Raw genomic sequence first — 12545 nt, 5'->3', positions numbered from 1 at the left:
TCCCCAACAGCAACCACCATCAGAACAAACAAATGCGATTGGATTGAAGTCAAAGGACAATGGCGGGTGCTTGAAAACTTTTCGAGCTTAGCGTTGATTCTTCTCTACTTTTTGTCGTTTTTTTGGGGTTGGGGGGGGGGGGGGGGGGATGGAGAACCAATAGCTCGTGTGCCGAAAACCCCTTAAAAGCCTAAGCCGTGTCGGGCCGGCTGTGTGGGGATGGCGGGAGCGAACGTTTGAATGACTAAAATAAATGGTTCACTTTCCCGGTTCTATTTGATTTCCTGCCACGGTTTCTGTCGTGAGTCAAGCCGCTCGTCCGTCCCCGGTTTCGGTTGGATCCTTTTAAACTTCTGTCCTAAGCTTCGAACACCCGCATGCACACACACACGGGGCTGTGTGGAGAAGCATGGGGAGAAGCAAATGCTGTGGCAAACGCTTCCAAAACCGCATATGTTTGTTTAGGACCCCGAAACCCGTTCCATTTCTTACGCGCCCCTTTGCGTCGCCTTTTGCCCCTGCGCCTTGGTACGGTTGCGTGAGCAAAGGAATATCAAATTAAAATGTTGTCCCAAGTTTATCTTCTATAGCTGCACCGTAACAGGGCTAGAGAGCGCCGAAAGCGATTCGTTCCGACGGAATGAATTGAGCAGAAATGTATATGGCCGCCCGCTGCCAAACTGACTGGTTGCTACAAAGAAAACGGTAATGGTCGGCGGTCGTGGCGGCTCTTGCTCGTTCTAGGCCGTTGAATGGGTGGTCCGATTTTATGGCCGAACTCATGATTCGATTTTTTCGCCCGATGTCCGGAGGCATAATGAAGGCCAAAGTTAAAGTTGGCCCGAAAGTGGTAAAAAACCATGGAAACTCAATCGAACTGTTTCGGGCTGCAGCAAATGCTTTTACCTAAAACGAAACAACTGTCGAGACTAAATGCGCTGCGAAAGGTTCAGCAGGAAAAGGAGGCAAAAACGCAGCAAAATGAAAACTTGCTTGTAGGAAAAATCTAGGGACTAGAACCATCAACTTTCTCGTCCACGGATTGTTGACACGCTTAATTAATAATCAACAGCGGTTCCTTTATTTTATTTTTGCTCTTTCTAGAGACTGTTCCCATTATTCCTTCCAGTCCACGGCTAACCGGGAAAGTAACAGCGAAACTTCCCAGAGCAAACGGGGCACGGGGTTTGATCATCGCAATCTCTGTTCGTTCTATTCGCACAGAAACAGGAACGGAACGGTTCGTGCTGGTTGTTTATGAATCAATCCGGCCCACTTTCGGAAAACCCTTCGCCGAAGCGCAAACTCGCGCAATTCCGCACCAACATTCGTTCACGCCTCTGCGGAACGTCATGCACTTTTGCCGCTCGACAGCTTCCGGAACATCGCGTGCTGCGCGAGAGTTGTCAGTAGCACCATTTGCTTTACGCTGAACCGTTCACCTGTGAGATGGATGACTTTCGAGCGAAACGGTGTGCCGGTGGAACGTGGAATTCCGAACAACTTCCAGTAACTACTTCAATATCCGGCTACAGTTCCTGCTCTCGTATTCACTTGAACTCAACGGCCGGGGAACCGTGGAATCGTTGCTACTTACATTTGCGATTTGGCTACGATTGAAGTAGGCCAGGCAGAATGTTTTGGGGAGATAAACACAAAATAAATCACTGTGTGTAAAATGCACACAAGCGCCGAATTGTGTATTCTGGGGAGAATATTCAGAAAAGTTGCTAATACGGCCTTTTGAATCCCCCCAGTTGTTGAATGACATTCGTATCCTTTTTGAACTTGTTCTCGCGGTGTGAGATCGCACTTGGAGCTGTTTTCAATTCTTCGATAGTGTGTACGGGTCCAATGCGCTGTCAAATTCGCCGCCGTTTCACCCGAAATTATCAAACGCAAGTTGACCTGACTAATTTCGCCCCTTGATCATTTCGCGCTCTCGCCAAGCCACGTGTTGGCGTGTACTTCGGAAGGCAAGTAGAAGCTTGTGTCCTTGTGTAGTGAAGTGCTGTTGCTGTATTAAAATAGCACTAGAAATGGCAAATCTTTCCACCTCGCACAAAGGTACTTCGCATCGCGTCCTCGATAAAGTGAAGGGATGAAGCTCATGGCGATGTAGCCAAAAGTGCTGCCCGTGGAGTGTCGTATCGTTTTGCTATCGACATTCAGCAGCTCGAGCAGTTGAAAACTGATGCGCAGACACTCGCGGGCCGTCATGAACTCCGGTGCATGTTGGGCGAAACATCCCACCAGCTCGATGCAGCTCGCCTGCACCTTCGGGTGGCGGTTCGCGAGGATGGATCGAAGCCGGGGCAGCAGATCCTTGAAGTGTGCGGTCATTTCCGCAATGCCGGTCTCGCTCACGATCGCCCTCAATGCGCTCAGTATCGAGCCGAGCACATCCGGGAACCACTGCGACAATCAGAAGGTGCAGTTGCGCCGAGACCGGCTCTGGTCGACGGTTGCCATCTCAATCGTGGCGGAAACGTTCCAACCGTTTACCGTGCTTCCTGCCCTCATGGACGAGTACCGCGTGCGGCGGAGTCGAACGTGCATAAGGGGATGTGCTGAAGGCAGTGTCCTTCAGATTGTCATCTACGCCGTCAGTCCACTGCTGTTGGATGCACTGATCGATCGCGACCTAGTACACCGCCAGGTGGCCTGCAGTGCAATCAAGCACCTGTCACTCGGTGTGTGCGGGCAGGGCTATGAGGATGTGCTGACCCATCTGCTGAACTACGTCTGGCTGAACATTTTCGAAACATCGCCCCATATGGTACGCGCGCCTTCCTGAAAGCGATCGATGGCTTGCAGGTGTTGCTCGGCCCGATCAGGTTGTTGCAGTACAAGCTGCATGGATTGTTCCATCCGTCGCGCAACATGCGCGGTGTATACTGGAAAATTTATAACCTGCTGTACATTGCATCGCAGGATGCATTAGTCGCTGGCTATCCGCGCATTCTGGATGATCCCACGAACAAGTACATTCGCCCTCAGCTTGATTATTGCTTATAATCATGGTCAACACTTCCAAAGTGCTTGAGGTCACTTTGTATACAGTTGTTCTTTTACTAACTAAATTGCTTTTTACTATCTACAATTCGTAGAATCGCATGGTATTTTTTTGATATAGCTTTATTAGCTTTATCCATTTAATATTTTACCTTTTTATTTTTGAAAAATGTTTAAGTTTAATAAGTATTGTGATTTTCATTGTGAGTCATTAAATAGAATTCAATAAATTGAGTTACTAAAATAGTATCCAAGAATGGAACAGAGAACTGTTCTCGTGAATCCCTACAGCCTGTAAGTATGTGCAAAGATTCGTACTTCTGCAATAATGCTGTGATAGTATAGTTTAAATTTGTTTGATAGCTCTCTAAAGAGGAACTTCGAACACGTACCCCTCGACACACAGCGTGCCTTGCAGTTTGCGGTACGTTTGTAAACTTTTGATTGCCGTTCCAGGTGAGTAAGCTCTTTGAACTCACAGCCAACCCTCGCTAGTGGGGTCGGCAACCAAGAGCATCTCCGGTTTTTGATGTTGAAGATGATTTGATAGCCCAAGATTTGATGCACTTTTGCGGGAAATGTATCGTATGTTCGCTGCACACAGCACACTGACACCGGCATCCCGACACACGCGCTTACACTGAACGCCTGGAGGAAGCGCATTCCAATCCAAACCCCTCTCCACCCGTAAGGCATCTCTTGCTCGCTGTACGGTGGTGAGCGGCATTTCGGCGTTGGAAGCTCCAGTGGGAAGGTAGGTAAAGGTATAAAAGTTGTTAATTAGTTTTTCCCTGGCAAGCGGCTGTTGGAATGATACTCAGTTAGTTTAATGACTTCTTCTTCGTCTTCCTGTTTCTTTTGTAGCAGCACCCGATCCCGTTACCGTGCCAAACGGACAAGTTTCTTGTGTTTTCTTCACCCCGGTAGGCCATCAAATTCGAAAACCGACTTACGATGGAAGAGTTTACTTTCGAATGTTGTCTCCAGCTTTTTCCTAGCGAAGAGTTCGAATGAAATAAGATACTACAATGTTTGCACCGGTAGAATGCACCCGCCGAGACGTGGCAGTTTGCTCCGGGAAAACGCCACCCCGTTTGGCAAATTCCAGATGGAAAGTACCGTCAATTAGTGCTTTTTTGGGGTGTTACAGCGCACAGCGCTGAAGGAAATAATTGACAAGGAGCAGAACTTTTTACACCGGCATTCGTAGAAGCTCCTTTGTTGCTCAAGACTTTACACTTTGCAGCGCAAACAGTTTGTAACGGAGTCTGTCTAATTGACCATTCGGAACATCTTTGTACTCGCATACACGTGCTGTCTGGTCTGGTAAGCTGTTTGAAAATCAAATTTCAATGTACTGCCAAGAAAGATGACCGAAGCCACCGTACACGCTTCGCTGGAAACTTGTCCAATTATCCCTGCCCTCATGTGTGCTGCAATTAGCTGACATGCGCCAAGGATGCTACTGTAGGCGTTGCATGCAAATTTGTCCCGACAGTTATTGTGGCATAAGAATGGTAGTAAAATTGGGAAGTGGATTCAAAGAATAATCCTACAGCATAACGGCCTGTTCGTCTAGATTGGTAATCGAAACACTTATAATTGCATTTCGATCGACACGTTGCACCGTGCCACTGGGCACCACGGTGTGAATAGCAGAACATGTCTCTGTTTGCCTTCGCTTCTCCATTGGTTTCCTTTTTGTGGCGCAGTCTAGCCACAGTACGGCTGTCGGGCCAATTTGATCTGATCGGGATGAAGCTGCCGAGGGACTGCGTCTTAAAACATTTCTCTCCGCTCCCCCATAAATCCGACCCCGGCATGTGATGCAAAGGTATGCAGGCAAGGCACCGAAATGACACACACAAGGAAAAGGGCGAAAAAACGCGTTAATTGTGCAGCATCAACAACAACAAAAAAAAAATATACAGAAGCCATTGGTTATGACGATCGGGTCCGGATGTTCCAAGCCAAGGAACAGTAACAGTAACCTGGGCAAAAGACCACAAAAATGGCCGGTTAGGACAGGTTGGGAAAATCGGAAAAAAATGTCTGAAACAGATCGGGAAAGTAGAAGAAGGAAAAAAACCAACCCAAAAATGCCTTTTACCACATATTTTGTACCTTTCCGGGTTTCCGATTCGTTTCGATTCGCAAATGCAAATCCAATAATGCAATGGTTAGAAAATGGAGGCACCGCGTCAAAAAAAGACGCTGAAGCAGAAATTGCATGCAGCATCATAACTGGCCGTGTTCTTTCTTCCGGTACGGAACTTTCCTCCTCCCTCCTTTCACCCACACAAATAGAAAAAAGGGGAAAAGCGAAGCCAGATGAACTCCGGTACTACAACACGCAACATTCGAATTCGAATTGGATGTAGAGAGTTTCGGTGATAGTGTTGCCATTGGCAGGCATTAGTAAGCAGCAACAGCAGCAGCGGGAATAAGATTAAACCAGCAGGACCAGCTTCTTGCAACGAGCCCGTACAATGCAGTACCGTCTGGCGATGGTTAGGAATACAAATCGCTGCATTTCTGGTCTGGCGTTGGAAAGGAATCAAACAAAACAAAAAAAAACCCAGTGGAAAAATGCATCGTTCCAAAAAGGGACGGAGCAAAACTGGTTTCTCGAACATAAACAACAAGCAGGCAGAGCCAAAAGGACAAAAGGAGTTGAACGAATCAAAGGAAACAGCACCATAAGCTTACTGCAGCACATGTGTGAAGAATAGGTCGTAGCTAAGTCCAAAATTTGATCTTTTTTGTACTGCGAATTTGCAACTGCAAGAAATACTTTTTTAATACTTACATTTCTCTTACAATAATGCCTCACTTTGTAAGAAACACTCTGAATGTTGGCATTCACATGCAATATCGATTATGAAGCATATAAATGAGCCCTTTCTTGGGTCCCCGATCATTTTACAACTTTAAGTAATTATGGGTTTAAAGCACAGGAAAATTTGAGTTATGTGTAAAACTGATCCTAGTTCTTCAGAATAATGTTCGAAAGTAATACGTTTCTAAAGTCACTCACAGTAACGATCACTAACAGTTAGGAACAGTCAGAAGAAGGGTTTTGCATGTTGTGTTAATGAGAACAGCCGATCCATCCATTAATAATCTTTCGGTTATGTTAAAAGCTTTTCAAAAATATTAATAGGATTATATATTTTTTGCTTTATAACATACAGGCAGTCCCCGTGATACACGGTTTCTCTTATGCGAGAATCCGGAAACACACAGTTTTAGGAAATATGACACCTGAGTGTTAGCTAGTAGCACAAAATTTAAACCATAAAGGTGATAAATTAGTTGAAAATACCTTCCTTTGTCATCGGAAATATTTGGTTTTCTTGATTATTTATAAAAAAAATGACTGAATTGCTGAATACATCAAGAGCAAACATGGGAATCGACTCTGTATCTTTGAAGTATGAACGAAATTGCATTAAGATTCGACATACGCGGTCCGCCGATCTCGAGTACTGTCCTGAATCTGATTCGCATGAATGATTCTGAACGAATATTAGTACTGAACGAATAACTCTGACTCTTTAAAGATTCATTAATCCTCAAAGAGCTTCGAGGATTAATGAATCTTCATGGAATTTTTGGCTTGTTTGAAGTTTCATCTTCACTCTTCAATAAATCGTCCAACAAAAAAAAAATCATAATACACAACGTTAACTAAAACATATAAATCTAAAACTCATCCCCACAAACAATTATTTATGGCCAGCATTTCATGTTGCGCTCCTCCACCATGCAACGATTCCCGATCATTTTGGCACCATTCACGTGCAAATCGTGCCGGCTTAGTTTTCTTTTCCTTTCGTTTCTTTAAAACACCCCTTAATTCCCCCCCCCCCCAACAATTTGGACGTAACAATGAAACGTTTCCTATAAAACCAAATCCGGCATTCGTTCGGCACTGGGATGGGGACGGGTTATCGGTTGCTTTGAATCGGGATGTGTTGCGATTTTGTTCCACCGGCACTAACCGAATTGCCCGTACACGGCTTGGGCTACAGCGTGCCCGTGGTGCGCAAATTACTACGCGCCCGGTCCCAGCGATGCACCGAGCAGAAGGCGAGCAGGTACATGCCGCGCAAACAGCACACTAAATCCCTTCGAGATTTTGTGCCGCGGAGAGTGGCTGGCATCATCACTCTCCCAGGCAAAAGGCATCGCAATGCAATGCTAACTACCAGTCCTGCGGAACAGCACGGGCCGTGCTTCTAGTGTTTTTTCGTCCATTGATGCATTTTCCATCGGAAAGCAGTACAATAGTGCGGCGTTCTTTTACCATTGAAATATACAACAACAAAAAATGCACACAGCGACCCAAGTCCCCGGCGGTTTGCGCAGCCAGTCCACGGCCGCGATGGAGGAAATGATGAAAATGCATACACATTTTCCAGCGAAATTCCAGAATGCCGAAGGAAAATGTTCCCCGAAACGCAACGCGCGGACGGCGGTGGTGGTCGCGTCCGGCCCAGCACATCGCTCTGACCGCGCGAAGGTGGAAAATGCGAAACAATATTGCAGTACATCACCGCAGACAGCAATTCTTCTCGCCGCAGAGTGAAAATGTTTCCGTTTTCTTCCCTCGATTCACACACACACACACACACATGCCCTGTCCGAAATGCTTTCCCTGGTGTGAGTTATGTTGCACGTTGGATGATGTTTTTTTTGTTGCCTCTCCCTCCCTCCCTCATTTTTCCACTCCCGCGCCCGTCTGTGTCCGCGCGTTTGCTGACGCTCATTTTGTTCCAATTCCTCCCGGGAGTCTTCACCGGGACTCCATTAGGTTGTAGCATTTTCTCATGTCGTGCTTTTTCCGTTTTGTTTTGTGTGTTGTTGCACACTCCCAACCTCTCATTACAGAATGAATGGCACCGGGTTTCGGTTTTGGGGTTGGGTTTGGGACGTGTGGAGGCACAAAACCCCCTCCGACGTCGTCGTCGTGATATGTTGCTGATATTTGGCCCCGCAACACCGTGCAACATCGAAACATGCGCGCGGCAAAAAATAACCCACCTTCTTCACACGCGGCCCCTGGAACTCTTGGTGGCAGAAGGATGGAATTCCCGGGATTGACGGGATGGGATGGGGAACCAGACGGAAGGAGGGGATATTCATTCCCGGAACAATAATTGCAAACGTGTGTTTCCCGGTGGTTCGGTAAGGGCGCGCGCGAGCCGGAAAGAGGAGGGTAAACCTCCTTGGGGACAACGCCTGCACGAGTGTAGCGCACACGGCATCGGTAATTCAGCAAAGGTGTGCAGAATGGATTATTTTTGTTCGTTGCTACTCGCGTTCCGCTTCGGTCATATTTTTTCGTCATTTCCCCAACCTCGGTTTCTCCCGCTTTTTTCCGCTCCCTCTCTCCCCCAATAACCCGAACGGATGATCCTGTTCGATCTGTTGTGAACAGAAATAAACTTCCGCCCTACATTTCTCATCCTGCCAATCGGTTTGCATCGGATGCATAATTTGCGTTGGTGCTGAAAGATGAAAAATTGTCCACAGAATTGTTAATGGCGAGCGGAATTTTTTTTTGTTGCTTCTTGCGTGAGCGTTTTATGGCCCTGGGGAGTTAATATGGCAGGATATGTCAATACCATGCCCGGAAGCATCAGGGTGGAATGTATCAATTTGATGAAATGACGTTTTTTTTGTGGTAATTAACAAAAGTAATTCGTGCAGTGAAAAACAGAAATATTACACAAGTAATATAAAGCATGTGTAATAATGATGTAGATGATAGAGTTAGCTGTTACTGTTTCTCACCACGTATGGAATTTTACTTGAATACTCTGCGAACTTTTTTTTAATTTTTGAATGGATTTTCTGCAGTTCGATGTGTATGGTACGTGGAAATGAGTTTCTGCAGTTCGATGTGTGTTCTACGTGGAGAAGAGTTGATCTCTCTTTCTCTCGCACTTTCTCCGGGCTCATGCTCTCATATTAACAATCAAACCTACCAAAATGAGTCAGCACCAAGGTCTGTGTAGGATAGAGGTCGAGTAATTCAATAAATTTAAAATAAAGTAGAGAAGTAGGTGTGAGAAAATGTTTGTACGAAATTCCTAAACAAGGTATTCAAGGTGAAGGCTATCAATAATGGAGGCGCCTGGTACTTGACAAGTAGCCCACTGTCCAATTCATTTCAATTACAATTTACAATTGATTAATTTCGTAACAAATAAAGTCAATAAATTCAATATAAAGTAGAAAAGTCTTTAATTCTATTTGCAATTCTTTCTGTTGAATAAATAAGTGTTAGGAAATGTTTGTACGAAATTCCTAAACCATTTACAAGGTGGAGGTTATCAATAATGGAGGCGCCTGGTACTTGACAAGTAGCCCACTGTCCAATTAATTTCAGTTGAAATAAATATGAATAGAGCGATTTACAATTGATTAATTTCGTAACAAATAAAGTCAGTAAATTTAAAATAAAGCAGAAAAGTCTTTAATTGTATTTGCAATTCTTTCTGTTGAATAAATAAGTGTAAGAAATGTTTGCACGAAATTCCTAGACAAGGTATTCAAGGTGGAGGATATCAATAATGGAGGCGCCTGGTACTTGACAAGTAGCCCACTGTCCAATTAATTTCAGTTGAAATAAATATGAATAGAACGATGAGGCTCATCATATCTCCCGGTTCGCAATACGACGTGAAAGTCCGGTATCGTGTGATCAACCCTTGGTTCAGAACACTAATAGGTGATGACCACACACCACTTTATAAAACCATCAACAGTTTGCTGTTTTAACTAAAGGTATTCACGAACGAAGGAAAACTTTAACGACCAAGCTAATTGTGAAACTTCGCGATATAGTAAAAAAGTAGGCTAGACGCACGTACGATAAATTTGAATAGAACGATTTGCAATTGATTAATTTTATAACAAATTCTTTCAATTCTTTCTGCAATGAATGCAATTCTTTCTGTATGCAATTCTTTCTGTTGAATAAATAAGTGTAAGGAAATGTTTGTACGAAATTCCTAAACAAGTTACAAGGTGGAGGTTATCAATAATGGAGGCGCCTGGTACTTGACAAGTAGCCCACTGTCCAATTAATTTCAGTTGAAATAAATATGAACAGAACGATGAGGCTCATCATATCTCCCGGTTCACAGTACGATGTGAAAGTCCGGTACCGTGTGATCAACTCTTGGTATCAGAACACTTATAGGTGATGACCACACACCACTTTATAAAACCATCAAAAGGATAACCAAAGGGAATGCGATCTTCAACAAAACATTGAAGAATTATTAAACTCTTTTCTACCGTTTACTCAACATAACTGCCAACCATATCGTACTCCAAAGCACTTGTTCTTCAGATGATTGTTCTTCAAACTCGCGCACAAAAATCTTATCACAAATTTCATGAGAAAAGAAAGAATACCTTCAAGATTGATAGCTTACCGTTTTTTTTCCACGTGTCATTATTCATTTACCTGCCTGTTTAAAAATTTGAATGATTATTACCCTAACATTGATTGGCCTCGCGTGCGTCAAATCGAATCGAAAATTGATTCTAATATGATAAAAGATGAATTCTTGCTCACAGCTCCAGCACATCACGGCCCATATTTGCGCTGTATATGGAGCATTCAGTAAGCTGCACGTGTTTTCCATCTCCCCCGAAAATGTAAACCTGGCAACCCGAAGAAGCAACAGCAGGTGAAAAACGCTTTCGAAGCTTTTCCCAAACCCATCCCAACCCAACCCTCCGGTGCCGGCAGCAGTGATTGGTATGGATTCTCCAAGCGGCAGCAAAGATGATTGAGATCGGCTCATCCGTGCGTCTCCAAGGACCGTGGCCGAAGCCAGTGAATGGGGCAATGGAACAATCGGGAGGCAGGGCATCAAAATCCAAGGCAAATGGCAAAACAGAACCAAACAAAAAAAAACAGCAGCAGAAACCATCTGCAGGCTTTGTTTCTGGGTGCCGCCGTTCTTCGTTTCGGACCGCCTTCGTCGTTTCTAAGGTCGGTTGAAGAGTTTTCACCAATCACCATGCCGCAGCGCTCGGGGTGTGGGAATGGAAAGATAATGAAAATGTATATTTCCACTCGATTGCTACTGACGTTACCCGTGTGCCCGGGTGCCGTGCAACGGATGGCTCGTACTCCCCAGATCCCAAGGTCCCCGAGTCTCCCGAGTACGGTGCTGGAAGTAAATTTGGTGTGCTACAATTCGAATGTGAACGGCGGTGTGTTTGGTGATGAAGCGACAGCAGTGGAAGCGAAAACCCCTTCTCCCACGCGAACCTCACATGATCCGTATTTTTCCATTTCCATCCCGCGCTTACTCACGGCCCACAGCCTGCCTGTCACTGGTATATCGGGGGGAGGTTTCTGCTTGGAACGCGTGAGATCTTTTGCTCATGTGGTGTTGGTGACGTGGGGGGGTAGAAAAAAAACCCCACCAATGCTTTTCGTTTGTTATCAATGTTGCCCTGTTTTCTTCGCTACGTGGCCATTTTTCAACACGATTTACCGAATTCGGAGAAGCGATACTTCGAGAACAGAAATCCGTACAACCGCACACGCGGATATCGGTCTCCATCGTCCTGACTTCCTTCTCCTCCCCAATCAGGAGAACCGCCAGGATACGTGGATGACTTCTGCATGCCGGTGAAAGTCATGGTTCGTTTCGGTTTTGCCGTTTGTTCGTTGGTTGATAAATAAACATTCGCGACATTAAGTACGAGCAAGTGCAATGCAAGCGTGAAGAAACCGTACAGCTTCAGGTGGTGGTGGTGGTGGTGATGGTGAGGTCAACTGACTTGGTTCTCTTGACTTCGAGGTTTCGATTTTGCCGTGCGGCGCACATCCATCCCCAGGTGGTCCACAACGCGGGAGGGGGGAAATTCGGGGTTCGGGAAATTGTTTTCGCCTGTCTATGCACTGTGCCAAACTGGGTTTTCCGGGAACGTTTCCTTCGGAAATGGGACCGACATCGGGACCGGGCCTCCGGACCAGGATTGTGCTGAGTCGTACGAGTTTACCTTTACCGTTGCATCGATGGGAAGGCGGTTTTTTTTTGCACTTTACAGCGCAGACATGTAGCGATGTATCCGGAAATGAAAATAAAACTCCCAATCTAGCAAAAGGCCAGACACACATGCACACCGGAATCTAGGCAGCGTGGGAAACGATAGAAAACGGGGTGTCGAGGGAGTTTGGCCATGGTTTGTTTTTTTTTTGCGTTCGAAACATGAACAAGAAACCAATCCTCAATACCGTGTGCAAGTTGAAAGTGAAGTTTAAATTACCTTGACAGATGCTGTCACCGTAGATGTTTCGCTGAAGTACAGCTGATGACCGGAAGCCTTCCCGCACCAGGATCCACCGGTGAATGGGCGTCCCAATTCACTGAGCTGTGTGCGGAGAGAGAGAAAGAGAGAGAGAGAGAGAGAGAGAAGGGCCAAAGAGGTAAACAGTTTAATACGGGTGCTTGTATTTGTTTCTGTGTGTGTGTTTTGTTTTGTTTTTTTTT

General features: G+C 45.4%; 1 protein-coding gene across 1 annotated transcript in view; it reads right to left on the bottom strand.

Annotated features, from left to right (window-relative positions):
- The window catches only part of LOC128302044 (uncharacterized), a 94194-nt gene that overhangs the window by 30764 nt on the left and 50885 nt on the right, over window positions 1–12545 (bottom strand). The window contains exon 5 of the mRNA XM_053038759.1: window positions 12322–12426. Within this exon, the coding sequence (XP_052894719.1) occupies window positions 12322–12426 (105 nt within the window). The remainder of the gene's footprint in view (window positions 1–12321; window positions 12427–12545) is intronic.

Source organism: Anopheles moucheti, chromosome 3 (genome assembly GCF_943734755.1).
Source record: "Anopheles moucheti chromosome 3, idAnoMoucSN_F20_07, whole genome shotgun sequence".
In the NCBI taxonomy this organism is placed as follows: Eukaryota; Metazoa; Arthropoda; class Insecta; order Diptera; family Culicidae; genus Anopheles; species Anopheles moucheti.
Note: the sequence above shows the minus strand (reverse complement) of the source record. Positions and strands in the feature narration are given on the sequence as shown.